Source organism: Ornithorhynchus anatinus, chromosome 5 (genome assembly GCF_004115215.2).
Source record: "Ornithorhynchus anatinus isolate Pmale09 chromosome 5, mOrnAna1.pri.v4, whole genome shotgun sequence".
In the NCBI taxonomy this organism is placed as follows: domain Eukaryota; kingdom Metazoa; phylum Chordata; class Mammalia; order Monotremata; family Ornithorhynchidae; genus Ornithorhynchus; species Ornithorhynchus anatinus.
The window spans coordinates 2,369,121-2,396,976 of NC_041732.1; the positions used below are offsets into that span (position 1 = coordinate 2,369,121).

Genomic DNA, 27,856 nt, shown 5'->3' on the forward strand with positions numbered 1-27,856 from the left:
GGTCCGGCGGAGGGCGGCGGGCCCGGCAGTCGGGGTGGGCGCCGAAGAGAGCCCAGAGGCGGGTCCGAGCGGCGGCCGCCGAGGCGGGCTCCGAAGCCGGTCGGGGAGGGAGGTGGGGGTCTGGAACCGCCGGGAGTCCCCCCCGCGGGGCCGGTCGGTGGGCGGGTCCGCGTGTGGGGAGACGGCGCGTGCGCGGGAGAGGAAGGGAGGGAGCGGGAGGGAGAGGGGGAGGGAGTGCGCGTGCGCGGGAGAGGGAGAGGGAAGCGAGAGGGAGCGCGCGGGAGAGGGAGGGGAGTGCGCGTGCGCGGGAGCGGAGGGAGCGCGCGGCAGAGGACGGAGCGCGCGGGAGAGGGAGGGAGTGCGCGTGCGCCGGAGAGGAGGGAGCGCGCGGCAGAGGAGGGAGCGCGCGGGAGAGGGAGTGCGCGTGCGCCGGAGAGGAGGGCGAGCGCGCGCGCCCCCCAGAGGCCGGGGGAGGAAGGACGGCGGCCAAGATGGCGGCCAAGATGGCGTCGGGGCGCCTGGCCTGGGCGCTGAGGGGCGGCCTCCGCCGGGGCTGGCGCGGCCTGGGGGCCCGGCCGGGGCCTCGCTCCCCGCCGCCCTCATCACCACCGCCCGGGGCCAGGGGTCTGACCGCCTCCGTGAGTGCGCCGACACACCGGGCCGGAGCCCGCTCCCTCCGCGACCCTCACCACCCCCGCGGGCCTCACACTTCTCCTCGGCGGCCTCGCCGCCGCGGCCTGTGGGGATGATCGTGGCGTCTCTTAAGCGCTTCCCATGTGCCAGGCGCTGTTCTAAGCGCTGCGGGAGACCCCAGGTCATCAGGCCGCTCCCCGGCTTTCGCCCCACTTGACAGATGCGGTGACTGAGGCGCCGAGAAGGGAAGTAATGATAATTACTAGTAACCATGGCCTGGGGTCAGCGCTTCCGACGTGCCGAGCGCTGGGCCAAGCGCTGGGGGAGATGGAAGGTCATCAGGTGACCCCCCGTGGGGCTCGAGGGCTTCATCCCCATTTAGCAGATGAGGGAACTGAGGCCCAGAGGAGGGAAGCCATAATAATGGTGGTCCTTGTTAAGCGCTTACTACGTACAGAGCACTGTTCTAAGCGCTGGGGGAGACACAAGGGAATCAGGTGGTCCCACGTGGGGCTCCCAGTTAATCCCCATTTTACAGATGAGGTCACTGAGGCCCAGAGAAGTGAAGTGACTTGCCCACAGTCGCCCAGCTGACAAGCGGCAGAGCCGGGATTCGAACCCGGGACCTCAGACTCCCAAGCCCGGCCCCTTCCACTGAGCCATGCTGCTTCTCTTGTGACTCGCCCACAGTCACCCAGCTGACAAGCGGCAGAGCCGGGATTCGAACCCATGACCTCGGACTCCCAAGCCCGGGCTCTTGCCACTGAGCCACGCTGCTTCTCTAATAATAATAACGATGGTAAAATAATTAATAATAATAATGTTGGTATTTGTTAAGCGCTTCCTATGTGCAGAGCACTGTGCTAAGCGCTGGGGAGGATACAAGGTCAACGGTCCCACGCGGGGCTCCCAGTCTTCATCCCCATTTTAATAATAATAATAATGATTTCACGGCATTTGTTAAGCACTTACTCTGTGCCGAGCACTGTTCTAAGCGCTGGGGGAGATCCAGGGTCATCAGGTTGTCCCACATGGGGCTCCCAGTCTTCATCCCCATTTTAATAATAGTGATGGCATTTGTTGACCACTTAATAATAGTGATAATGTTGGTATTTGTTAAGTGATTACTGTGTGCCGAGCACTGTTCTAAGCACTGGGGGAGATACAAGGGAATCAGGTTGTCCCATGTGAGGCTCACAGTCTTCATCCCCATTTTACAGATGAGGGAACTGAGGCCCAGAGAAGTGAAATGACTCGCCCACAGTTACCCAGCTGACAAGTGGCAGAGCCGGGATTCGAACCCATGACCTCGGACTCCAAAGCCCGGGCTCTTTCCACTGAGCCACGCTGCTTCTCTATGTGCCAAGCACTGTTCTAAACACGGGGGAGGATACAAGGTCAACGGTCCCACGCGGGGCTCCCAGTCTTCATCCCCATTTGACAGATGAGGTCACCGAGGCCCGGAGAAGTGAAGTGACTTGCCCAAGGTCACCCAGCAGACAGGTGGCCGAGTCAGGATTAGAACCCATGAACTTCCGACTCCCAGGATGGGGCTCTACCCACTGCACCAGGCTGCCCGTCAGTGACATTCCCCACCCACAGCGAGCTTACAATCTGGAGAAGGTGTTTGTTAAGCGCTTACTATGGGCCAAGCGCTGTTCTAAGCGCTGGGGTACCTACAAGCAGCGTGGCTCAGTGGAAAGAGCATGGGCTTTGGAGTCAGAGGTCATGAGTTCGAATCCCAGCTCTGCCACTTGTCAGCTGTGTGACCATGGGCAAGTCACTTAACTTCTCTGTGCCTCACTTACCTCATCTGTAAAATGGGGATTAAGACTGTGAGCCCCACGTGGGACATCCTGATTACCCTGTGTCTACCCCAGCGCTTAGAACAGCGCTCGGCACATAGTAGGCGCTTAACAAATACCAACATTATTATTATTATTACAAGGTAATCAGGTTGGACACAGTTATATCGTTGTACTGTCCCAAGCGCTTAGTACGGTGCTCCGCACACTGCCAGCGCCCAATAAGTACGATTTGGGCCTTGCCCCCTCAGGCCGAGAGCAGCGGGATGGCAGCTTGGGGGGCTCCCCGGACCCTCTCTCCCCTCCCAATTCTCAGCTAGTCTGTTTGGACACGGTCCCGGTCCCCCTTGGGGCTTACAGTCTTGATCCCCATTTTGCAGGTGAAGGAACTGAGGCACGGAGAAATAAAGGGACTTGCCCAAGGCCGCACGGCAGACGCTGGGAATAATTAGGACAGAACTGGAAATATAATCATGGTACTTGTTAAGCGCTTCCTATGTGCCAAGCGCTGTTCTAAGCGCTAGGGTAGATGCAAGGTAATTAGGTTGTCCCACGTGAGGCTCACAGTCTTAAGCCCCATTTGACAGATGAGGTCACTGAGGCCCAGAGAAGTGAAGCGACTTGCCCGAGGTCACCCAGCAGGCAAGCGGCAGAGTCGGGATTAGAAGCCATGAAGCAGCGCGGCTCAGTGGAAAGAGCCCGGGCTTTGGAGTCGGAGGTCATGGGTTCGAATCCCGGCTCTGCCACTTGTCAGCTGGGTGACTGTGGGCGAGTCACTTCACTTCTCTGGGCCTCAGTGACCTCATCTGTAAAATGGGGATGAAGACGGGGAGCCCCAAGTAGGACAACCCGATTCCCCCGTGTCTACCCCAGCGCTTAGAACGGTGCTCTGCACATAGGAAGCGCCTACCAAATACCAACATTATTATGACCTTCTGACTCCCAGGCCCGGGGTCTGCTTCTCTACTTCTCAGATACCACCGTTCCCCTTCCCCAGTCTATCCACCAGCCGTCTCGCTGCAACTCCAACCATTTAGGCGAAGGAAAGAGACGGATTCTCGGTTGGACGTTGGACAGGGCCCTGCCCACAGTCAGGACCGGTGACGAATCCAATTCTCCTTTCTGCCGGACTCAGCTCGAACCCAGCAGACGCCTCCTCCCCTAAGTCAGTCGTATTTATCGAGGGCTCGCTTACTGTGTGCTGAGCACTTCACTAAGCAATTGGGAGAGCATATGACAGACACGTTCCCTGCTCCCAGCAAGCTTACAGTCTAGAGGGGGAGACAGATATTAATAGAAATAAATATATTACGGATATGGACAGAAGTGCTGTGGGGCTGGGAGAGGGGATGAAGAAAGGGAGCACGTCAGGCCGACGCAGAAGGGAGTGGGAGGAAATGTGGGGCTTAGGGAAGGCCTCTCGGAGGAGACGGCCTTCAGTGAGGCTTCGAAGAGGGGAGGGGGGCGGCGTCTGTCGGATAGGAGGAGGGAGGGCGTGCCAGGCCGGAGGCAGGACGCGGGCGAGGGGTCGGCGGCGACACGGACCAGATGGAGGGACAGCGAGAAGGTCGGCATCAGACGAGCGTTCTCCGCCTGTAGCCCAAGGGATGGCGAGGCCCATCCGGCCCAGTTGCTCGACCTCTCCCCTCCGCCGCCCTCCAGGGAGGAGGAACCCCAGGGTCCGGCCGGGGGGTGGAAGAGGGGAGCCGTGATCCCGACCTCCCCGCACCCCCCGTCTCGCTCCAGGCCCCCCGGCAGCAGCAGGAAGAATTCCCATCGCTGGAAGAGAAGCCCCAGTTCCCGGGGGCCTCGGCCGAATTCGTGGACAAGCTGGACTTTATCCAGCCCAACGTCATTTCCGGCATCCCCGTCTACCGGGTCATGGACCGGCAGGGCCAGATCGTGAACCCCGAGGAAGACCCCCAGGTGAGACGCTCCTCCCTACCCCCAGCCCTGTCCCACCCCGCCAACCACCCTTCCCTCCTCCCTAAAGGTCACACCCCCGTCCACCCACCGGCCCCCACTTTCAAGCTGTCGGGGCTGATAACAACAACAGTTGTGGTGTCTGTTAAGCGCTCGCTACGTGCCGGGAACCGTATTCACCCCTGGGATGGATATAAGGCAGTCGGGGTGGACGCGGTCCCTGTCCCAAATGGGGCTCACCCTCTTAGGCCCCACTTTGCAGATGAGGTAACCGAGGCCCGGGTCCCCCAGCAGACAAGTGGCGGAGATGGGATTAGAACCCAGGGCCTTCCGACTCCCAGGCCCCGGGCACCGGCCGTTAGGCCACGCTGTTTCTCGGAGCTGTTTCCCCTCCAGTCATCCCCAGTAGCCCCCCGTCCTTCCCTGTGGACTTCCCCCGCAGGGCTCCCCCGGGTCTTGGCCGCTCATCCTCCTCCCCACCTGTTCCCCCGCAGCTGCCCCGGGAACAGGTGCTGAAGTTCTACAGGAGTATGACGCTCCTCAACACCATGGACCGCATCCTCTATGAGTCTCAGAGGCAGGTGGGTCCGGGCTTCCCCGCCCCCGGGGCCCAGGCGCCAGGCCGGGGCTGTCGAGGGGTCTCTGCCGCTGCCCGCCTCCCGCCCCCTCCCCTGCCGGCACCTGAGACGTTCCCCGAACGAGGAGGGAGAGGCCGGAGCGGGTCCCCGGTCCCCGGAGGGGGAACCGCGCCCGTCCCTGTCGTCCCCTCCGAAGCCACCACGGCCGTCTCTTCCGGGAGATTATCCGGACCGTCCCGAAGGGCGGCAGGAGGGAGAAGGTTCGGCGGGGCGGAGGGGGCGGGCTCGGGGGCACCGGGTCCGGCCCCTCCCCGGGCAGCGCCGGGGTGAAATCCCGAGACTCCCCGCCTCACCCCCGCACACGTACGGAGCCCCGCTCAGACGGTCCTCGTGGGGACACCGGCCCCCGACCGGAGTCAGCCATCTCCCCGAACGGTTCCCCGCTCGGCCCCTGGCATCGCCTTCATCTGGGCCCTGACGCCCGTCTCCCCGGGGCCCCTCCTCCACCTTTCCCTGCAGCGGGAGGGAACGTGGTCAGAGAGCAGGAAGGCCGGATGGGTGGAAGGTGCCGGTCCCGGCAGCCGGGACAGATGGTGGCTTGTGGCTTCCTCCCGGGAGAGCATTGTACCGTCCCCGCTGCGGCCCGGGCTAATAACGATAATCGTGGTATCTGTTAAGCCCTTGGTATGTGTCGGGCACTGTTCTGAGCACTCGGTTAGATACAGGTTAGTCCGGTTGGACCCAGTTTCTGTCCCAAATAGGGCTCCCGGTCTTAACCCCCATTTTACAAGCGAGGGAACCCAGGCACCGGGAAGGTCAGCGACTTGCCCCAGGTCACGGAGCAGACAGGTGGAGGAGCCGGGACCAGAACCCAAGTCCTTCCGACTCCCAGGCCCGGGCTCCACCCGCTGGGCCACGCTCTTCCGGGCTAAGTGGGATGGAGGCGGGGGGGGTCCGGCGAGGTGACCCGTCCACATCCTGTCCCGGTCGTGGGGGGAGGTGAGGAAACCCCTCCGAGACGGAGCCCGGGCGCTGTGGCCGCCCAACACCTTGTCCCCGTCTGCAGGGCCGCATCTCCTTCTACATGACCAACTACGGCGAGGAGGGCACCCACGTCGGTAGCGCCGCCGCCCTGGACGACACCGACCTGGTGTTCGGGCAGTACCGAGAGGCGGGTACGCCCCGCCCCTCACCCCCCCCCGGGTCCTGGGGAGAGGGAAGGGCTAGAGCAGCCGAGGAGGCCCCAGGAAACTGGCCGAGGTGACCTCTCCATGTCCCCAAAGGCGGAGGACATTCATTCATTCATTCAATAGTATTTATTGAGCGCTTACTATGTGCAGAGCACTGTACTAAGCGCTTGGGATGAACAAGTTGGCAACAGATAGAGACAGTCCCTGCCGTTTGATGGGCTTACAGTCTACAGGACGTGGTGCCGAGCTCAGGTGCCAGAGCGGGCCCGGGGATGTGGGTGGGTGGGCTCGGGGCTGAGGGGGGAGTGTGGGTCAGCCCAGCTAGGCTTCCCGGAGGAGGTGGGATGCCGCGGGCCGGCCGGGGTGGCCGAGACGGCCGCGGGAGGGGACGGGTCCCCTCGACCGCCCACCCTCCCTCCCCAGGGGTGCTGATGTACCGCGGCTACCCGCTGGACCTCTTCATGTCCCAGTGCTACGGTAACGCCAGTGACCCGGGCAAAGGCCGCCAGATGCCCGTGCATTACGGCTGCAAGGACCTGCACTTCGTCACCATCTCCTCCCCGCTGGCTACCCAGATCCCCCAAGGTGAGCCCCCCCCCCGGCCCCCGGGTCTGACCCCTCGCTCCACCTCCACTTGCTGGACTTCCTGAATCTCAGCCAGAAAGCAGTTCTGCATATGCAGAACCCCTCGCCCAGAAACAGGTTCGAACACAGATAATAATAATGCATTTGTTCGATATTGTTAGAGGATGAGAATGATAATAACAACTGTGGTATTAAGCGCTTACTAGGTGCCACGCACTCTACTAAGCGCTGGGGCGGATACGAGTAAGTCGGCTTGGACGCGGTCCCTGCCCGACGTGGGGCTCGCCGTCTCACTCCCCATTTTACAGATGAGGTAACTGAGGCACAGAGAAGTGAAATGGCTCGCCCCAGGGCACACGGCAGACAGGTGGCCGAGCCGGGATTATGATACCAATAATGATGGTATTTGATAAGCGCGTACTAGGTGTCAAGCACCGTCTAAGCACTGGGGTAGAATCAAGTTAATCGGATCGGGCCCAGTTCCTGTCCCCCACGGGGCTCGCCGCTTAAGGAGTAGGGGTGACCGTGTTTTGTTTTTTTTATCTTTTAGTGATATTAAGCGTTTTCTGCGTGCTAGGCGCTGTGCTAAGCGCCGGGGGTAGCTAGAAGATAATCAGATTGGACACGGTCCCTGTCCCACGTGGGGCTCGCAGTCTTAATCCCCATTTTGCAGATGAGGAAACTGAGACGCAGCGAGGTGAAGCGACTTGCCCACGGTCCCACAGCAGACAAGCGGCGGGGCCGGGATCAGAACCCCGGGTCTTCTGTCTCCCGGGTTCCCGTACGATTCCCATTTTACAGATGAGGAAACTGAGGCACAGATACTTGGCCGGGGACGGACAGGCGTTCCCGGGGATGGGACGCACCCGCTCAGAGGCGCACACGCATAAAGAGGATGAAATCAATATTCATCGAGGGCTCTCTGCGTACTGAGCAGTGGGGAGGGGACAGTAGGATAGTTGGTAGACGCGGTCCCCGTCCACAAGGAGCGTCCAGTCTAGCGGGGGGGAGGCAGACGCCGAAATAAATACAGACAGGAGACATGGCAGGGTGTAAACATTTGCACGTAAGTGCTGTGGGGGGGAATATCAAGTGTTTAAAGGGGACTGATCCCAAATACATAAGGGACGCAGAAGGGAGAGGGAGTAGGGGAAATCAGGGCTTAGTCAGGGAGGGCTTCTTGGAGGAGAGGGGATTTTTTTAGTAAGGATTTATGGGGGGGAGAGGTGACGGTTTGTCAGAGATGAAGGTGGAAGGGAGGTCCCGGGCAGAGGGTCAAAGCGGCGGGCTGCAGCCTCTAGACCCTAAGCTCTCGTGTGGGCAGGGAATGTGGTTATATCGTCGTCTCCCGAGCACTTCGTAGGTGCTCTGCACCCAGTAAGCGCTCACTAAATACCGTTGACTAATCGAGCTAGACCGTAAGCTCCTCACGGGCCGGGGACGCGTCCGCTCAGTTGTGCCGTACTCTCCTAAACCCTCAGTCTCTAGAAGGTGCTCAAAAGATACCACTGATTGCCTGAAAAAGATGAGCCACACAGATAAGATGTTGGTACATAGGTGCACGCACACGCGCACCTCACAGACGCGCTCCAAGGCCGACCGTCGTTTAGCCTAAGGTGCTTTGGCCGTGTGGTTGACGGCGGAAGTTAGGGCCAGAGGTCAGACGTGCCAAGCGGCCCTGGAGTGTGGGTCGGGGGCACTGGAGGTGGGGGGCGGGGACGTTCCCTCCACCCGACGGACACCCCATTTTGGAGGCTTCTCGGGCGGGGCAGAGGAGGGTGGGTGGGCGGATGCGGAATCAGAAACTCGAGGGAGAGTGGATTCCGGGCCCTGTCCCGCCCTAAAACACCCATCCTGGGGCAGCCCTCTCCCCTCCCCCGCCAAAAAACACCCACCCAGGGAGGGTCCGGGGGGCGACCGGCAGCCCCGGGCACGACCCGCCCCCTCTCCCCGGCAGCGGTGGGCGCGGCCTACGCCGCCAAGAGGGAGAACGCCAACCGGGCCGTCATCTGCTACTTCGGGGAGGGGGCGGCCAGCGAGGGAGACGCCCACGCGGGCTTCAACTTCGCCGCCACCCTGGAGTGCCCCATCATCTTCTTCTGCCGCAACAACGGCTACGCCATCTCCACGCCGACCTCGGAGCAGTACCGCGGGGACGGCATCGGTGCGTGGCCCGCGGGGGCGACCCGGGGGGGGGGGGGGGGGCGTGGGGCGGCCGAGGGGGCGAGCAGGGAGCTCCCCCTCCCCCGCCCCGACTGCCGTCTCTCGCCGCAGCCGCCAGAGGCCCCGGCTACGGGATCATGTCGATCCGGGTGGACGGCAACGACGTGTTTGCCGTCTACAACGCCACCAGGGAAGCCCGGCGCCGGGCCGTGGCCGAAAACCAGCCCTTCCTCATCGAGGCCATGACGTACAGGTCTGTGTCGTCGCGGTCCACACGCGCAGCCGGAGAAGGGCACGGGGCCGGCGCCGTGCCCGCCCCCTGGCCTCACACGCTCTCCTCTCCTCCCCGGGTGAGCCGTGGCCCCTTGCCCACCGTGCCAAAGGCCGGGCGATCTCGTGTCTCTGCCCCGCCCGCCCTTCCTCCCTCCTGATAGCCACCGCCAGCTCAGAGCCCTCCCCCAGGGCAGCGTGGCCTAGTGGGTAGACTACGGCCCCGGGAGTCGGTAGGACCCGGGTTCTAATCCCAGCTCCGCCGCTTGTCTGCTGTGTGACGTGGGCGAGTCACTTCCGCTACTCGGTGCCTCAGTTCCCTCATCTGTAAAGTGGGGATTAAGAGCGTGAGCCCCAGGTGGGACAGGGGCCCGAGCTGCTCGTATCCACCTCAGCGCCGGGTACAGCGCCTGGCACGTAGTGAGCGTTTAACAGGTGGCACGATCGTCATCATCAACCCTCCGTGCCCATGGGTCCCGAAGGCCCTAGAGAGAAACAGCCCCCCTCCAGGGCATCGCCCGGCCTGACCCCTCTTCGCCCCCAGGATCGGGCACCACAGCACGAGCGACGACAGCTCGGCCTACCGCTCGGTGGACGAGGTCAACTACTGGGACAAGCAGGACCACCCCATCTCCCGCCTGCGCCATCACCTGCTCAGCAAGGGCTGGTGGGGGGAGGAAGAGGAGAAGACCTGGAGGAAGCAGTCGCGCAAGCTGGTGAGGGGGCCGGGGGGGCGCCGCCGGCGGCTGGGAGGGCGAGGGGGATGACGCGAGCCCCGGGGCGCCCCCGGGCTACCCGCCGCGGGGCGGCCCGGGCTCCATCCCCGCTTCCGGGGCCGCCCCCAGGTGATGGAGGCCTTCGAGGCGGCGGAACGGAAGCTGAAGCCCAACCTCAACCTGCTGTTCTCGGACGTGTACCGCGAGATGCCCGCCCACCTGCAGAAGCAGCAGGACGCCCTGGCCCGCCACCTCAAGACCTACGGCGAGCACTACCCCCTGGACCACTTTGAGCAGTGAGGGGCCCCTCCCCGGAGGCCTAGACGCCCGTCGGCCGGCTGCCCGCTCGGACCCGCCCCGGTCGGGGAGGGCCGAGTCCGGGGGTCTCCGCTGACACCCCCACCCCCCTTCTCTAGGCCTGCCGGGGCCGGGGGGGAGACCCAACCTGCCCCACCCTGGGAGGGCAGAAAAGGAAGCGGGTCTGGCGCGGCCCCCCCCCCCCCCCCCGTCGCTCTGGGGAGAGGTGGACACGGCAAGTACCGGCCCCTTCTCGGGAGGAGGGGACCGGGGCCGTCCCCTCTCCGCTTCCCCCGGGCTCCGGATCCACCCGCTTGCAGACCCCGAGACTCGGCCCTCACCTGCCCGCCCCCTCGTGTGCCTCCCAGTGCCTTCTCCCCCGGAGCAGAGTCGGGGGCCCGGCCGGAGCAGCCCCCCGAACCCGGACTCCGCTCGCGGGTCCGATTCCGTGGCGGGGGGGAGGGTCAATAAAGGTGTCTCCGTTCAGCTCCCGCGGCCCGTGTGTCTCCCCCACCCGGGGACCTCGGGCGGCCGCCCCCTCCCCACACAACGCACAAGCCCACCCTCCCACAGACCGCCCCCCCCGCCCTCACCGGGGACGGACACGGGAGTCCGGGCCGAGGATCGTTTAATAAGTTACACGTCTCCCTCTTGGGGCCTCCCCCGCCGACCGCCAGCCCCAGCCTCCGACGGACCCGGCGCCCTCGGCCCCCCCAACTCCCCCGTCTTAGCCACGGAAGGGTGGGGGCTGGCGAGCCGGAGCGGGGAGCGCGCGGACGGGGGCGCCGGCCGCGGTCAGCAACGCAGGGCGGGGTCCCGCATGCCCCGCCAGAGGCGGAGGGTCTGGCGGGGCCCGCGGGGCCGCACGAGCAGCAGGCGGCGGTGGGCGCAGGGGTCGTCCCGCTGGGCCTCGGCCAGCCCGTCGTCGGTGCGGAAGCCCGGGTGGGCCCGGGGCTCCAGCCCCAGGGCGCGGAAGCAGAGCCCCGCGTACACGTCCTCGATGGGGAAGGGGGCCACCCGGGCCGCCGCCCGCAGCAGCCAGGGCCCCAGCCGCCCCGCGAACACGTAGCCCCCGCCCCCGGCGTAGGCCGGGTAGGCGCCCGCGTAGAAGGACTCGGGCACGTAGTAGGGGCTGCCCGGCGAGCGGAAGGGGGCGGCCCGGGCGAAGACCTGGCCCAGGTAGAGGGTGCGGGCCCGGGCGGGGTCCAGCCCCCGCAGCAGCCCCAGCAGGGCCTCCACGTGGACGAAGGCGTCGTCCTCGGCCCGCAGCACGAAGGGCACGCGGGGGCAGCGGCGGGCCAGCCAGCCCAGGAACAGCAGGTCCTTCAGCGTGCGGTTGAAGGCCACGTCCTGGAAGTCCCAGAGCAGCAGGTCGCCGTGGCGCCGGCTCTCCCGCCCCACCAGCGGGCCCAGGTCGGGCTGGTGCTCGCCGCGGGCCGAGCCCAGCAGGAAGAGGCGGCGCACGCCCCCGGCCTCGCGGCCCCAGGTCTCGCGCACGGCCTGCCGCTGGGCGAAGCGGCCCGGCGCCGACTTGACGGCCAGCAGCAGGTAGGGGGGCCGGGCCCCCGGGGGGCCGCAGCCCCCGCCCCGGGCCTGCAGCCGCAGCGGGAAGTCGCGGCAGGCGGCCGACAGCAGGAAGCGGCGGTGGGGCTCCGGGTAGGAGGCGAAGTCCGGCACGGCCGCCGCCGCCGCCGCCCCCCAGGCCCGGCAGTCCCCCGCCCCGGGCCCCGCCGGGAGGCCCCGCAGCCGCCACTGCTCCCGGTTCCAGTAGGCCGCGGCCGGGGGCGCCGACTGGCCCAGGCGCCGCGAGAGGTTGGCGGGCAGCGAGGGCTCGGCCGGGGCCGCGGGCGCGGGCCGGGCGGGGCGGGCGGGCGCGGGCCCCCGCCGGCCGGGGGCGCCGGGGGCGGCTCGGGGCCCCGGTCGACGTACAGCTTCAGGGCGAGGAGCGTGAGCAGGGCCGCCCCGCTCAGCAGGCACTTGGTGCAGCGCATGGTCGCCGGGGGGGGGGGCGGCCCGGGGGGCGGCCGAGGGACCGCGACCGCCGGGGCGGGGCCGGGCCGGCCCGCGCCCTCGCTCCCGCCGGGAAGGGAGGGACCGCCGGATCCCCGCCCCGCGCCGGCCCCCCCGGGGGCCCCTCCGAACCCACGCGCTCACCCCCGGGGCCCGCCCGGACGAGCCCGTTCCTCCTCCGGCCGCCCGGGTCGGGTGAAGGAGGGAGCGAGGGAGGGAGAGGCTGGGCGGGCACCGGGAGAGACAGAAGCCCCGGCGTGCCGGGGCCGGCTCTGCGGGCGGGGAGGCGGCGCCGAGGAGCAGACGGGAAGGCGTTTAGCCCGCCCTGGGGAGGAGGCCGCCCGGAGCCCGGAAGGGAGGGGGCGTGCGCTCAGTCAAGACTCTAAAAGCTTCTAACCCTTCCATCCCATCAAATATTCATCCGGGCCCGGGGGAGCGGGACCGAGCCACGGGACCCCGGGACCGCCTCCCCGCCGGGCTCCGCGCCAGGGTTCCGAGTCCCCCCTCCGGGGGTCCCCCGCCGGGGCCCGGCCCGGCCGAGGCCACCCTGGGTCGGGAAGGTCTCCTGGTCCGGGTAGTGGGGGCGGGAGGGCAGGCGGGCCGGGGGGCCCCACACCCGCCCCGTCGCCAGAACCTCTCTGCTGACGCTACCCCCCGACCCGGAGTCGGGCGGACCCCCGCCAGACCTCCCCGCCCCGTCTTCCCCTCAAGCTGTGGCGGGACAGATGCCAGAACTGGCATGTTCCCGGGCACCGGGCCAAGCGGGCTGAAGTTCCCCGGGCTCTGCCCGGCACCCTCCTCCCACGGAGGTGGGGGAGAGGAGGGGGCCCACCCGGCCCGCCGGGCCGAGCGCCAGCCGTCTTCCACGGCTGGAAAACCGGCAGGGCCTCTCACCCTCGGGGACGGGTAGGGGCGCGGAGGGAGGGTCGGGGACCTGGTCTTCCAGGTCACCCCCTCCCGGCCTCCGCCTCCGTTCCCCAGCCCCGGCGACGGCCCCGGGGGAAGAACTCCCCCTGCTTCTCCCCGCCTTCGAAACCCTCCGAGAACCACATCTCCTCCGAGGGGCCTTCCCAGATCGACACCCTCGCTCCCCTCCCCGCCCTTCCCCTCTGCGTCGACTCCGCCCTCGTCTGCGGAGCCCCCCCGGGGTGGGTCCATCGGTGGTGGTCGCCGAGCGCTTACTGTTTGCCGGACACCGTACCGAGCGCCTCAGGAGAATCGGCAGACCGCGTTCCCTGCCCGTAACGAGCTTCCGGCCTAGAGGAGAGACGGACGTCAATGCGAATAAGTAATTGATGACATATAACCGGAAGATACGTGCGTACGTTTAAAGATCGGCATTTTGATACGCCGGTCCCCCCCCGTACTTAATCATTCATTCGTTTATGCAACTGTATTTATCGACTGCTTACTGTGCGCAGAGCACCGTACGAGGCCCTCGGAAGAGTACGCCCGCAGTGAGCTCACAGTACTTCGGTAAACGGTCTTATATTTTACTACTTCCCCAATCCCTAATCTGTTTTAATGTCTGTCTTTCCCACTAATAATAATCATGATGATAATTCTGGCATTTGTTAAGCGCCTACTATGTGCCAGGCACTGTACGAAGCACTGGGGTGGATCCGAGCGAACGGGGCCGGACACAGTCCCGGTCCCACGTAGGGACCACAGTCTTCATCCCCATCTCACGGATGAGGTAACCGAGGCCCGGAGAAATGACTTGCCCAAGGCCACACCACCGACAAGAGGCGGAGTCGGGATCAGAACCCGTGACCTTCTGTCCGCCAGGCCCGGGCTCGATCCACTAAGCCACCTTGTGGGCGGGGATCACATCGATGAGAGAGCCCGGGCTTGGGAGTCGGAGGTGGTGGGTTCTAATCCCGGCCCCGCCGCCTGTCAGCTGTGTGACCTTGGGCAAGTCACTTCACTTCTCTGGGCCTCAGTTTCCTCATCCGTAAAATGGGGATGAAGACTGTGGGCCCTACGTGGGACAACCTGGTACCTCCCCCGGTGCTTAGAACAGTGTTCGGCACATAGTGAGCGCTTAACCAATACCAACCTTTCCTTTAATCTACCGACGCTACGTCATATTTTCCCCACACACTTTACTACAGTGCTCTGTACGCGGTAGGCACTCAATAAATACCAACGATGGATTCATTCTCCTACCCCTCAGGAAGACCCCGTTGAAGTCCGCCCTCCTCCAGCTCGTTGCAGGCAGGGAATGAGTCGGTTTGTCGTTCTACTGTCTTCTCCCAAGCGCTCGGTCCGGTGTTCTGCGCTCAGCAAGTGCTCGATAAATACAGTCGGCCGACTGACTCCCTCCCTCTCGCCGCGGCTTTCGCCATTCTCACACTCCAGGCCCTCCGGGTAGCGTTAGGGGTGGGGGTCAGCCCTCCCAGCCCGGGACCTGGGGGAGAGATGTGGGGGGTGGGTGGGGAGCGGGGCCGTCCTATCTCTGGGAGAGACCCTCCCCGCCACCCTCCAGAGACACTCCCGACTCGGGTGTTCTCGGGCGTCACCGGTTTATTGTCGCCGTCCGTACGGTGCCCGGGTCCCGCTGCCCCTTGGGGGCAAATACGGGGCGCGGGGGCGGAAGGGACCGAGGGGAGACAGCGAGCGGAAGAGGTGAAGGCTACCGGCCGGTCAGGGCCTCCCGTCCCTCCTCGCGTCCCCGCTCCCGCTCGGCCTGGCGGCCGGGCTCCCTCAGCCCGTCCCGATAGTCTGCCCCCAACACCTGGCACCGGGGCAGCATCTCCTCCACCAGGATCTGGGTCAACCCCTTGTTGGACAAGGCCGGCAGGTCTGAGATGTCCAGTCGCCGCAGGTTCCTGGGGATGAAGGGGGGGGGGCGAGGAGACGGCGGGTCCGGCCCAGGCCACCCCCCGACGCCCATCCGGGAACCGCCTCCCGGCCCCCCGCCCCGCCGTGGCCCGGCCCTCCCATTCGGGTCAGACGCGCCAGTCCTCCCCGCCGGAGCCCGCGGTGCCGGCGGCGAGGCCCCCGGGGGGGGGGGGGGGAGGGCCCGGGCCTACCCGAGGTGGTGGAGGCAGGCCAGGCCGCGCTCGGTGACGTGGGGGCAGCCGGCCAGGGTCAGCTCCTCCAGCGAGGCGGCCACCGTGGGCAAGTGGCTGAGGGACCAGTCGTCCACGTAGGGGCAGCGGGCCAGGTGCAGCATCTTCAGCTCTTTCAGGGGCTCTGGGGCGGGGAGGGGGATCACCAGTGGAGGCCTGACCCGGCGACGGGAAACAGACTCCTCCTCACCATCGGCTTCAGAGCCCCCCATCCCCTCGGCCCCTCCTACCTCACCTCCCTTCTCCCCTACCCCAACCCGGCCCGCACACCCCGCTCCTCTGAGGCCAACCTTCTCCCTGGGCCTCCAGCTCATCTTTCTCGCCGCCGACCTCTCGCCCACATGCCGCCCTCCTCAAATCCGACACCATTACTCCGCCCCCCTTCAAAGCCTGATCGAAGGCCCGTCTCCTCCGAGAGGCCTGCCCTGACTAGGCCCCGCTTTCCCTCATCTCCCACTCCCTTCTCCGTCACCCTGCCTCGCTCCCTTATGCACAGCACTCACGTCCACGTCCACAACTTATTTACTGATATTAAGGTCCGCCTCCCCCCCTAGACTGCCAGCTCCCCGTGAGCAGGGAACGTGTCTGTTATACTGTCATATCCTGTACTCTCCCAAGCGCTTAGTACAGTGTTCTGAGCACAGTAAGTGCTCAATAAATACGACTGGCTGACTGACGGGAGAAGGGGACACTCGCTCTGCCCCCGCCTGCCTGTCAGGAAATCCTCTTGGAAGTCTACCCTCCGTCCCTCCGGCTGCAGACCCACTCCTCTCACGGCGTAGCGCACAGGGCGCGGACCGGCGAGTCAGAAGGACCGGGGTTCTCATTTCGACTCTACCACTGGTCTGCTGGGTGACCTTGGGCCGGTCACTTCATCTCTCTGAGCCTCAGTTATCTCATCTGTAAAATGGCGACGGAGACGGTGAGCCCCACGTGGCACAGGGAACTGTATCCAACCCGATTTGCACGGATCCACCCTAACGCCCAGTACACTGCTTGGCACATACTAAGTACTTAACAAAGACCATACTCCTCTCTCCCCGTCACTTCCCACTCCGGGGCTGCAGAGAAGCAGACCCTTGCCCCAAATTTTCCTTTAGCTCCCGCTGTCTTGTTTTTATAATGTCTTGTTTTTGTGTTAGTCTATTTTGCTCTGCCGTCACTGGGCAGGGATGGTCTCTATCTGTTGCCGAATTGTCCATTCCAAGCGCTTAGTACAGTGCTCGGCACAGAGTGAGCGCTCACTAAATACTACTGAAGGAATGAAGCCCCCAGCCCTCACCCGGGGCTTCTCCATCTCAGTCCTCCACAGACCGTCCCCGCCTCCCACCCCAGCCTGGCCAGACCCGGGTCGCGGTCACCTGACACTGGACGGGACCCAGAAAGGACAACTTGTCCTTCCGCCGGCCGGAAGAAACATTCTCCCGCAGATCCAGGCCCCAGGACCTCCCATCCTGGCTCCTCTAGACTGTAAGCCCGTTGCGGGCAGGGAATGTGCCCGTTTACTGTTCTTTTGTACTCTCTCAAGCGCTCAGTACGGTGCTCTGGACACGGTAATCGCTCAATAAATACGCCCGGAGGACTCCTGCCCCCCCCCGCCCCGTGCCGACGTCTCCCTTAAGTCCCCGCCGCAGCCGTGACACCCACCTAAGTTGTCCAAGCCGTAGTAGTTGATGATGGAGCCGCTCAAGTCCACCTCCTCCACGGGGATCTCCGGGTGGTCCATGAAATCGCGGCAGAAGCGGCCCCCGGGGTCAGTCCGGTACCATTTCTCTTGACCCTGAAACCTGGGGAAGTGGACGCTGCCCTCGGGACTCCGACCCCCCGCCCGCTGGCGCTGGGCTGGGGCAGGACCCGCTCCCGGGCAGGGGGTGAAGAGAAAGAGAAAGAGAGAGAGGGAGACGGGGGGCCGGGGCGTCGCCTACCTGACACCACCCCCCTTCTGCAGGACGAAGAAGGTGACAGCCACGTTAGGTCCGTACCGATTCTCCCAGGAGAGGAGGCGCCTGGATGGAGCGGAGAGACCCTGCGCTATTATTATTAATAATAATAATTATGGCATTTGTTAAGCACTTACTATGTGCCAGGCACTGTCCTAATTGCTGGCCTGGATACAAGTAAATCGGTCCCTGTCCCACGTGGAGCTCACAGTCTCCACTTCCATTTTACAGAGGAGGGAACTGAGGCCCAGAGAGGTGAAGTGACTTCACCAAGGTCACCCAGCAGACGGGATTACAACCCATGACTTTCTGAGTCCCGGGCCCGAGGCTGGACTCCTGTTACGGGCAGGGAACGTATCTGTTAATCCTGCCGTACTCCCTAAGGCCTCCTTTCCTCTTCTCCCGCTCCCTCCTGCGTCGCCCCGACTTGCTCCCTTTACTCATCGCCCGCCCCCGGCCCCACACCGCTTACGTCCATAGCTGACATTTATTTATTTCTATCTAAGTCTGTCACCCTCTCTAGACTGTAAACTCATTGTGGGCAGGGAACGAGTCTGTTATAGTGTTCTGTTGTACTCTCCCAAGTGCTCAGTACAGTGCTCTGCACACGGTAAGAGCTTAATAGATAGGATTGGTTGTACTATTCTCTCCCAAGCGCTTAGTACAGTGCTCTGCACATCTCCTCCAAGATGCCTTCCCTGACTACGGTCACCTTTCCCCTTCTCCCACTCCCTTCTGCGTCGCCCCGACTCGCTCCCTTTATTCATCCCCCCTCCCGGCCCCACGGCGCTTATGTCCATATCCGTCATTTAGTTATTTCTAGCAATGTCTCCCCCCTTCTAGACTGTAAGGGGACTGTGGGCGGGGAACGTGTCTGTCAAACTGCTGTGTTGTACTCTCCCGAGCGCTTAGTCCGATGCTCTGCACATAGTTAAGCGTTCAGCAAATAGGAGGGACCGAGTCCGGAGGCGGGAGGGAGCGGGGCAGGGCGTCCTCACTTGTTTTTGCGATAAACGTTCCAGCGCCGCAGCTTGCTGACCAAGGCCACCAGGCTTTCCACGTCGTAGTATCGCAGGCTGAGCTTCTGGAGGAGTCGCTGGATCCGGGAGGCGGGAGGCGGGGGCGCGACCGAGCTGCCGGGCCGGACCCCGCCCCGCCCCGGGAGCCCGAGGGGCCCGCGGCCGAGAAGCAGCTGCAGTGGGAACGGGCGGGTCGGCGAGGGGAGACGGAGGCTGGGACAGCCGGACCCCTCCCTGGCTTCCTCCCCGACCCCACTACGGTGGTCCTCGGGGATGGGATGGGGGCAAAGAAAGACCCTTGACAGTGGGGCCCGCCCGCCTCTCTCCCTGGGTAACGGGCAGGTCGCTGGTGAATTGAATAAGGGTCCTCGGCGCTCAGTAAGCGCTCGATAAACACAACGATTAATAACTGTGGTATTTGCTCAGTGCTTACTCTATGCCAGACACTGTAATAAGAACGTTGGTATTTGTTAAGCGCTTACTATGTGCAGGGCACTGTTCTAAGCACTGGAGTAGATACAGGGTAATCAGGTTGTCCCACGTGAGGCTCACGGTCTTCATCCCCATTTTACAGAGGAGATAACTGAGGCACAGAGAAGTGAAGTGACTTGCCCACAGGCACATAGCTGACAAGTGGCAGAGGTGGGATTCGAACCCATGACCTCTGACTTCCAAGCCCGTGCTCTTTCCCCTGAGCCACGCTGCTTCTGTACTAAATGCTGGGGTGGATACAAGCAAAGCAGGTTGGACGCAGTCCCCGTCCCGCATGGGGCTCAGTCTTAATCCCCATTTTACAGACGATGATGGTATTTTTAATAATAATAATGATGGTATTTGTTAAGCGCTTACTAGGTGCAGAGCACTAAGCGCTGGGGTAGATACAGAGTAACCAGATTGTCCCACATGGGGCTCACATTTTTTTTAATCCCCATTTTTACAGATGAGGTCCCTGAGGCCCAGAGAAGTTGAGTGCCTTGCCCCAGGTGACGCAGCAGACAAGTGGAGGAATCGGGATTAGAACCCACGACCTCTGACTCCCCAGCCCGGGCTCTTTCCACTAAGCCATGCTGCTTCTCGAGGAGGTGTCTGTTAAGCGCTTCCTATGTGCCAAGCACTGGGGTAGAAACAAAGGTGATCAGCCTGCCCCTCGTGGGGCTCACAGTCTTCGTCCCCATTTTACAGATGAGGCAACTGAGGTACAGAGAAGTGAAGTGACTTGCCCAAGGTCACACGGGAGGTAAGCGGCGGAACCCACAGTCTCTGACTCCCAAGTCCGGGGTGAGGGAACTGAGGCGGCACAAAGAAGTAAGTGACTCGCCCAAAGCCACACAGCAGACTAGTGCCGGAGCCGGGATGAGAATAATAATGTTGGTATTTGGTAAGCGCTTACTCTGTGCAGAGCACTGTTCTAAGCGCTGGGGGAGATACAGGGTCATCCGGTTGGCCCACGTGAGGCTCACAGTCTTCATCCCCATTTGACAGATGAGGGAACTGAGGCACAGTGAAGTGACTTGCCCACAGTCACACAGCGGACAAGTGGCAGAGCCAGGATTCGAACCCATGACCTCTGGCTCACAAGCCCAGGCTCTTTCCACTGAGCCACGATGAGAACCCCGGAGAAGTGAAGGGACTTGCCCAAGGAAACACAGTAGACATGTGACAAAGTCGGAACTAGAACCCATAACCTGCATGATCTAGAGGCAAGAGCCCGGGCTTCGGAGGCAGAGGACGTGGGTGGGAGAAGCAGCGTGGCTCAGTGGAAAGAGCCCGGGCTTTGGAGTCAGAGGTCATGAGTTCAAATCCCGGCTCTGCCACTTGTCAGCTGGGGGGCTGTGGGCGAGTCACTTCACTTCTCTGGGCCTCAGTTACCTCATCTGTAAAACGGGGATGAAGACTGTGAACTCCACGTGGGACATCCTGATTCCCCTGTGTCTACCCCAGCGCTTAGAACAGTGCTCGGCACATAGGAAGCGCTTAACAAATACCAACATTATTATTATTAAAATGGGGATTAAGACTGTGAGCTCCACGTGGGACAACCTGATTCCCCTGTGTCTACTCCAGCGCTTAGAACAGTGCTCTGCACATAGTACGCGCTTAACAAACACCAACATTATTATTATTCTAATCCCGGCTCCGCCACTCGTCTGCTGTGTGACCTTGGGCAAATCACTTCACTTCCCTGGGCCTCAGTAAACCTCACTAATAAAATGGGGATGAGGACTGTGAGCCCCATGTACCCTGTATCTACCCCAGCGCTTAGAACAGTGCTAGGCACATAGTAAGCGCTTAACGAACACCATCATTATCATGGACATTGAGACCGTGAGCCCCACGTGGGACAGGGGACTGGGTCCAACCCCATTTGCTTGGATCCACCCCAACGCTTAGCACAGTAGTGCCTGGCACATAGCAAACAGTTAACAAGTACCATTATTACTATTATTATTATTATTATTAACGGTGCTGGGCAGAAGCACCAGCGTGGCTCAGTGGAAGGAGCACGGGCTTTGGAGTCAGAGATCATGGGTTTGAATCCCAACTCTGCCATTTGTCAGCTGTGTGACTTTGGGCCAGCCACTTAACTTCTCTGTGCCTCAGTGACCTCATCTGTAAAATGGGGATTAAGACTGTGAGCCCCACGTGGGACAACCTGATTCCCTTGTGTCTACCCCAGCGCTTAGAACAGTGCTCTGCACAGAGTAAGCGCTTAACAAATACTGGGGAAGCTGCGTGGCTCAGTGGAAAGAGCCTGGGCTTCGGAGTCAGGGGTCACGGGTTCGACTCCCGGCTCTGCCACTTGTCAGCTGGGTGACCGTGGGCGAGTCGCTTCACTTCTCTGGGCCTCAGTTCCCTCATCTGTGAAATGGGGATTAACTGGGAGCCTCACGTGGGCCAACCTGATGACCCTGGATCTCCCCCTGCGCTTAGAACAGTGCTCTGCACATAGTAAGCGCTTAACAGCTACCAACATTATGGGGCACCTAGTAGGCGCTTAAGAACCACCATCATTATTCCTGCAGCGCTTTGCAGACCGTAGGTGCTCAATAAATGCAGCCGGAGGCCTGCATGAATTCATTCATCCCACCGTATTTACTGAGCGCTTACTGCGTGCAGAGCACTGGACTAAGCGCTTTTAATGAAGAAGAATCGATGTGATTGACAGACGGAGCGGGCGGGAAGGTGACCCCCCCCCGCCCTCGCTCCCCATTGGCTGGTCTCTCGTTCGCTCCGCCCCTCCGCCCTCCGCCATTGGCTCGCGTGTGTGGAGGGTCCCGCCCCCCCGGGCCCCGCGCGGGGCAGCTCCCGGGCCGGGGGGGGGAGGGTCTTGGCGGGCCGGGGGGCTCCAGGCGGCGGCGGCGGCGGCGGCGGGACGGGATCCCCGCGAGCCTCTCCGCTGGCTCGGCGCCCCCCGCCCCACCCCCGCGGAGGCGCGGGCCCTTACCCGCCAGGGCGCTGCCATCTTGGGACCGTCACGTGGTCCACCGCTTCCGGCCGCCTCCTTCTCCCTCCCTCCTTCCCTCCCCTCCCGGCCCCGCCCACCCGGCGCTCCCATAGGCTCCTCGGCTCTCCTCCGCCCCGCCCCCTCCCTCCGCACTCCCAGGCTGCCGGCCCCGCCCCCTCTCTCCTCATTGGCTGCCGGCCCCGCCCTCTCCTTCCTCATAGGCCGCCGGCCCCGCCCTCTCCCCCTCCCTCGCAGGCTGCCGGCCCCGCCCCCTCTCTCCTCATAGGATGCCGGCCCCGCCCCCTCCTTCCTCATAGGCCGCCGGCCTCGCCCCCTCTCTCCTCATTGGCTGACGGCCCCGCCTCTCCGTCCTCATTGGCCGCCGGCCCCTCCCTCTCCCCTCCCTCCCAGACCGCCGGCCCCGCCCCTTCTTCCTCCCAGGCTGCCGGCCCCGCCCCCTCTTTCCTCATTGGCTGCCGGCCCCGCCCTCTCCTTCTTCACAGGCTGCCGGCCCCGCCCCCTCTCTCCTCATTGGCTGCCGGCCCCGGCCTCTCCTTCCTCATAGGCCGCCGGCCCCGCCCCCTCTCTCCTCATTGGCTGCCGGCCCCGGCCTCTCCTTCCTCATAGGCCGCCGGCCCCGCCCCCTCTCTCCTCAGAGGCTGATGCTTAGTCCAGCGCTCTGCACGTAGTAAGCGCTCAATAAATACTGTTGAATGAATGACGGCCCCGCCCTCTCTCCCCTCCCAGGCCTGCGGCCCCGCCCCCTCATTCATTCATTCCTTCGATCGTATTTACTGAGCTCCTCCTGCGTGCAGGACGCTGCACTAAGCGCTTGGAAAGGACAATTCGGCAACAGATAGAAACAATCCCCGCCCAACAACGGGCTCACGGTTTAGAAGGGGGGAGACAGACAACAAAACAAGTAGAAGGGCATCACTACCATCAAAATCGATCGGTGGAATTATAGATAGATACACAGCATTAATAAAATAAATGGAATGATAAATACGTACACCTATACAGCGTGGCTCAGTGGAAAGAGCCCGGGCTTGGAAGTCAGAGGTCGTGGGTTCTAATCCCGGCTCTGCCGCTTGGCAGCTGGGTGGCTTTGGACAAGTCAACGTCTCTGTGCCTCACTTACCTCATCTGTAAAATGGGGATTAAAAATGTGAGCTCCATGTGGGACAACTTGATCACCTTGTATCTCCCCAGCGCTTAGAACAGTGCTTTGCACATAGTAAGCGCTTAACAAATACCACCATTATTATATACATAAGTGCTGTGGGGCGGGGAGGGGGGCAGAGCAGAGGAAGGGAGTCAGGGAGATGGGGAGGAGGAGCAGAGGAATGGGGGGGGGGGGGGTCAGTCTGGGAAGGCCTCCTGGAGGAGGTGAGCATTTTCTCATTAATTCGTTCATTCACTCAATCGTATTTATTGAGCGCTTACTGTGTGCAGAGCACTGTACTGAGCTCTTGGAATGGACAATTCGGCAACAGATGGAGACCATCCCTGACTAACAACAGGCTCACAGTCTAAACCGGGGAGACAGACAAATCTCCTTCCTCACAGAATGATGGCCCCACCCAATCCTTCCTCACAGGAAGAAGGCCCCTCCTTTTCCCTCCCTCTTCAATAATAATCATAATAATAGTAATATTCGCAATAGTGCGGGCGTGGGCTCCTTCCAACTTCAGAGCCCGGCCCGGTCATTCATTCATTCAATCATATTTACTAAACTCTTACTGTGTGCAGATCACTGTACTAAGCGCTTGGGAAAGTATGATATGGCAACAGTGACGATCCCTGCCCACAACGAGCTCACAGTCTAGAGTGGGGGAGACAGACATCAATACAAATAAACAAACATCAATATAAATAAAACAAAATAGATATATAAGTGCGGTGGGGCGGGGAGAGGGGGGAAGAGTAAAGGGAGTGAGTCAGGGTGACACAGAAGGGAATGGGAGATGGGGAGAAGTGGGGCTTAGGGAAGGCTTCTTGGAGGAGGTGGGACTTCAGTAAGGCTTTGGAGGGGGGAGAGTCATTGTCTGTGGGATTTGAGGAGGGAGGATGTGCCAGGCCAGAGGCAGGACGTGGGCCAGGGGTCTACAACGGGACCGGAGAGAGGGAGGTCCAATGAGAAGGACAGAGGCACCAGAGGAGTAGAGTGTGGGGGCTGCTTTGGAGAAAGAGAGAAGGGTGGTGAGGTAGGAGGGTGTGCCAGGCCATGGAGTGCTTTAAAACCAATAGTGAAGAGTTTGGGTTTGATATGAGGTGGATGGGCAAACACTGGAGATTTTTCAGGAGGGGGGTGGCATGTCCCGGACGTTCCTGTAGGGAGATGATCCAGGCAGCGGAGTAAATTAGGGACTGGAGTGGGGAAAGACAGGAGGTTGGGAGGTCAGCAAGGAAGCTGATGCAGTAATCTAAGCCAGATTGGTCCTACCGCTTCCCCCCTTATCACCTTATTCCCGCCGGGACAGGAGGAAGAGGAGAAATGAGACTGCAGCTGGAGGGATGGAGGGGAGACTTCAGAACATCATCAAGGACAGGTGGGGGAAGGGGCCACGTGGTCTGGTGGAAAGAGCCCGGGACGGGGAGTCAGAACTGGGTTCTTATCCCAGGTCCAGCACTTGTCTGCTGTGAGATCTTGGTCAAGTCACTTCACTGCTCTGTGCGTCATCTGTAAAATGGGGATTGGGACTGTGAGCCCCGTGTGGGACATTCATTCTTTCATTCAATCATATTTATGGAGCTCTTACTGGGTGCAGAGCACCATACTAAGCACAGGGAAAGTACAATCCAACAGTGAAGAGAGACAATCCCTGCCCACAGTGGGCTTACAGTCTAGAGGGGGGAGACGAACATCAGAACAAGTAAACAGGCATCAGTATAAATAAATAGGATTATAGATAAATAAATCCATATATACATAAGTGCTGTGGGGCAGAGGGAGGGGAGAGCAAAGGAAGCGAGTGGAGGTGATACGGAAGGGAGGGGGAGTTGAGGAAAAGGGGGCTTCGTCTGGGGCAGGGACTGTGTCCAACACGATTGTCTTGAATCTACCCCAGCGCTCAGTACAGTGCTCGGGTCATAGTAAGAGCTGGCTCCTGGGATCTGTTCACACGGGGCGGAGACAGAGGACGGGTTCGATCGGTGGATACTTTTTACCGAGCGCTTACCGTGTGTAGAGCACCGTGCTGAGCACTTGGTAGAGTGCAACGTAACAGACCCGTGCCGTGCCCACAACGAGCTCACAATCCAGGGGAGGATGGCGGTGTTTTACCCGTGTAGCAAGGAGGAGCCCAGGTGTCCAACCGTGCCCTTCGCCATCCCCCGGATCTTCCGGGCCCCACCCAGCTCTGCCCTTCGCCCCCGACCGCCGGCCGGCTGCTCCCTCCTGGACTTCGGACCCTCCTCCCCGACAGCGTGAGAGTCGGCACGCGAGAGCGAACCCGGGGATCGGGCGGGATGGACCTGTGGCAGCGGCTGTGCCAGGGGGGGTCGGCGCCCTGGGGCCTGCCCCCTCCTCCCCATGCCCTGCAGGGAAGCCCCCTGCCCCTGGACCCCCAGCCGGCCCAGGTCCCGGCCCGGGACGGGGTCGGCGGCGACGGGCCGGCGGGAGAGGCCCGGCTCCGGGACCGCTTGGCCTGGCTGAGGGGGCAGCTGGTGAGTGACCGAGGACGAGGAAGGCGAAACCGGTGACCCCGGGGGAGGGGGGCAGATTCGAAGCCACAGCCCCCCGACCCCGGCTTGGGGGGCGGGCGTCGACCCTGACGGGTTCTCTTTAACCCTTGGATGGCTGCAGCGGAGCCTGCGGGAGGTGGACGGGCAACTGTTCCGGCAGCTGTGTGTCGTGGGGCTGAAGCTGGGCGAGCTGGCAGAGGACCTCGCCGAGGAGCAGCTCGAGGGAGACGAACGGGAGGGACGCCCGCAACAGTCGGTCCTCCACAGACACCCCACCTTCGAGATGACCATCTGACCGTCCTACTCCGGGCCACGACTCTCTTCCTGAGACCTCAGCGCCCTTGGCCATAATATTAATATGCAAATTAATTCAGTAGTATTTATTGAGCGCTTAGCGTGTGCCGAGCACTGTACTAAGTGCTTGGGAGAGTACGGATCAACAATAAACAGGCACATTTCCAGCCCGCAATGATGCGAATGCTTAAGCGAATGACTGTGGACTCCATGTGGGACGGGGACCGTGTCTAACCTAATTAACTTGTATCTACTCTAGGGCTTTGGGACAGCACTTGACAGATAGTAAGTGATTAACTTTCATGATTCATCCAGTCGTATTTATTGAGCGCTTACTGTGTTCAGAACACGGTCCTAAGTGCTCGGGAGAGGACAAGGGAACAATAAGCAAGACACATTCCCATGCTAGGATAATAATAATAGGGATCTGTATGTCAATTAGCATTTATTCTCTTCTAAATCACCATCCCAAGCGCGTTTTGTAGCCATCCGGCTCTAGCCCTTAGATGACCGAGATAGGCCACAAGAGGCAAGGTGTGTGTGAGGGGGTCAATCGATGGGATTTATTGGGTGCTTATTGGGAGCTGAGCTTTGCGCTCAGCACTTGGGAGACTGCAATAAATTGGAGGGGGTCTTTATGGAGTCCGTTCCCAGAATATACCGTTCAGTCCATCCCAGCGCAGAGTCCGGGGGGATCCTCACTGAGCCTCGACTGAGCAGGCCTGGATCTGCCAGGCGATGCTCTGGGGATGGACACAAGGTGGGAGGCCCGGTGGGTCCCAGCCCCAGCCCGGGAGCGGGAAAGGGTCTAGAGGAGGATGGCGACAGGTTTTTAAGAAGGGCAAGATGATAATAACAATAATTGTGGTATTTGTTATGCACTTACTATGTGCCAAGTACTAGGATAGATACCAGGAAGTCAGGTTGAACACAATCCATGTCCCACATGAGGCTCCCAGTCTTCATCCCCGTTTTACAGATGAAGGAACCGAGGCCCAGATGTTAGTGAGAAGCAGAGTGGCTTAGTGGATAGAGCCCGGGCCTGGGAATCAGAAGGACCGGGGTTCTCATTAAGGCTCTACCACTTCCTGTGTGACCGTGGCCAAGTCGCTTCATTTCTCTGGGCCTCAGTTACCTCATCGGTAAAATGGGGATTAAGACCGTTAGCCCCACGTGAGACAGGGACTGTGTCCAACCTGATTACCTCGCATTTACCCCGGGGCTTAGAAAAGTGCCTGGCACCCAGTAAGTGCTCAACAAATACCATGATTACTCTTATTATTATCTCCATAATTTAATCTATTAATATCCATCTCTCCCCTCCAAAAAAACCTGTCAGCTCGCTGCGGGCAGCGAATAATAATAATAATAATGGCATTTGTTAAGCGCTATGTGCCAAGCCCTTGTTCTAAGATCTGAGATAGATACAAAGTGATCAGGTTGTCCCACGCGGGGCTCGCCGTCTTCATCCCCATTTTACAGAGGAGGGAACTGAGGCACCGAGAAGCGAAGTGGCTTGCCCAAGGTCACACAGCAGACAAGTGGAGGGGTCGGGATTAGAACTCAGGTCTGCTTATTTTTATAGTGTCCTCTCCCAAGCGCTTAGCACAGTGGCCTGCGAGCAGTAAGCGCTCAATAAATAGTCAATTGAGAAGCGCCTGAGAGGGTCGGGGGAACCGGGCTTGTCTCCTTGTGTCCACTAGGGGGCGGCTCAGGCCTAGGAGACGGACACGCGACACAGTCCCTTCAGTCAATCCTATTTATTGAGCGCTTACTATGTGCAGAGCGCTGCACTAAGCGCTTTTGAGAGGACAGTAGAACCACAGACACATTCCCTATCCACAAGAAGTTTACAGGCTAGAGGAGGAGATGGACATTAACGTAAAAAACTCCATTACAGCGCTTAGAACAGGGCTTGGCACATAGCGCTTAACAATTGCCAACGTTATTATTATCAATTAATAATATAATATAATAATAATAACGTTGGTATTTTGTTAGGCGCTTACTATGTGCAGAACACTGTTCCAAGCGCTAGGGTAGATACAGGGTAATCAGGTTGTCCCCCGTGAGGCTCACAGTTAATCCCCATTTTACAGATGAGGTCACCGAGGCACAGAGAAGTTAAGCGACTTGCCCACGGTCACCCAGCTGGCAGGTGACAGAGCCGGGATTCGAACCCATGACCTCGGACTTCCAGGCCCGGGCTCCTTTCACTGAGCCACGC

At 61.5% G+C, this 27,856-nt stretch overlaps 4 protein-coding genes across 4 annotated transcripts; 2 read left to right on the forward strand and 2 right to left on the reverse strand.

Annotated features, from left to right (window-relative positions):
• Positions 1–449: 449 nt before the first annotated feature.
• BCKDHA (branched chain keto acid dehydrogenase E1 subunit alpha) lies at positions 450–10,646 on the forward strand. The gene is made up of 9 exons (XM_029066359.2): positions 450–638; positions 4,185–4,364; positions 4,856–4,942; positions 6,006–6,114; positions 6,553–6,714; positions 8,672–8,878; positions 8,989–9,130; positions 9,692–9,863; positions 9,993–10,646. The coding sequence occupies exons 1-9, from the start codon at positions 492–494 to the stop codon at positions 10,161–10,163; spliced, it is 1,377 nt and encodes a 458-aa protein (XP_028922192.1). The 5' UTR covers positions 450–491; the 3' UTR covers positions 10,164–10,646.
• A 124-nt stretch (positions 10,647–10,770) lies between these two features.
• Positions 10,771–12,168, reverse strand: B3GNT8 (UDP-GlcNAc:betaGal beta-1,3-N-acetylglucosaminyltransferase 8). The gene is given in 2 exon segments (XM_029066360.2): positions 10,771–12,079; positions 12,082–12,168. Coding segments are annotated over 2 exon segments (1,194 nt in total). The 5' UTR covers positions 12,152–12,168; the 3' UTR covers positions 10,771–10,955.
• Positions 12,169–14,678: 2,510 nt separating this feature from the next.
• Positions 14,679–21,685, reverse strand: DMAC2 (distal membrane arm assembly component 2). Its single transcript, XM_029064326.2, has 6 exons — positions 21,649–21,685; positions 18,183–18,376; positions 17,170–17,250; positions 16,892–17,031; positions 15,206–15,368; positions 14,679–15,001 (listed from the first exon to the last, which is right to left on the reverse strand). The coding sequence occupies exons 1-6, from the start codon at positions 21,664–21,666 to the stop codon at positions 14,806–14,808; spliced, it is 792 nt and encodes a 263-aa protein (XP_028920159.1). The 5' UTR covers positions 21,667–21,685; the 3' UTR covers positions 14,679–14,805.
• A 3,355-nt stretch (positions 21,686–25,040) lies between these two features.
• On the forward strand, positions 25,041–25,825 carry ERICH4 (glutamate rich 4). The gene is made up of 2 exons (XM_029066467.2): positions 25,041–25,317; positions 25,457–25,825. The coding sequence occupies exons 1-2, from the start codon at positions 25,120–25,122 to the stop codon at positions 25,628–25,630; spliced, it is 372 nt and encodes a 123-aa protein (XP_028922300.1). The 5' UTR covers positions 25,041–25,119; the 3' UTR covers positions 25,631–25,825.
• Positions 25,826–27,856: the final 2,031 nt, after the last annotated feature.

What these genes read in the sequence shown, in the direction of transcription:
- BCKDHA (XM_029066359.2), top strand. Translation starts at nt 492, where the DNA reads ATGGCGGCCAAGATGGCGTCGGGGCGCCTGGCCTGGGCGCTGAGGGGC. An exon ending in CCAGGGGTCTGACCGCCTCC is followed by an intron (nt 639 to 4,184) that starts GTGAGTGCGCCG and finishes GTCTCGCTCCAG; the next exon opens with GCCCCCCGGCAGCAGCAGGA. An exon ending in GGCTACCCAGATCCCCCAAG is followed by an intron (nt 6,715 to 8,671) that starts GTGAGCCCCCCC and finishes TCTCCCCGGCAG; the next exon opens with CGGTGGGCGCGGCCTACGCC.
- DMAC2 (XM_029064326.2), bottom strand. An exon ending in CAGAAGGGGGGTGGTGTCAG is followed by an intron (nt 17,032 to 17,169) that starts GTAGGCGACGCC and finishes CCACTTCCCCAG; the next exon opens with GTTTCAGGGTCAAGAGAAAT. An exon ending in GCCTGCCTCCACCACCTCGG is followed by an intron (nt 15,002 to 15,205) that starts GTAGGCCCGGGC and finishes CTTCATCCCCAG; the next exon opens with GAACCTGCGGCGACTGGACA.
- ERICH4 (XM_029066467.2), top strand. Translation starts at nt 25,120, where the DNA reads ATGGACCTGTGGCAGCGGCTGTGCCAGGGGGGGTCGGCGCCCTGGGGC. An exon ending in CCTGGCTGAGGGGGCAGCTG is followed by an intron (nt 25,318 to 25,456) that starts GTGAGTGACCGA and finishes GGATGGCTGCAG; the next exon opens with CGGAGCCTGCGGGAGGTGGA.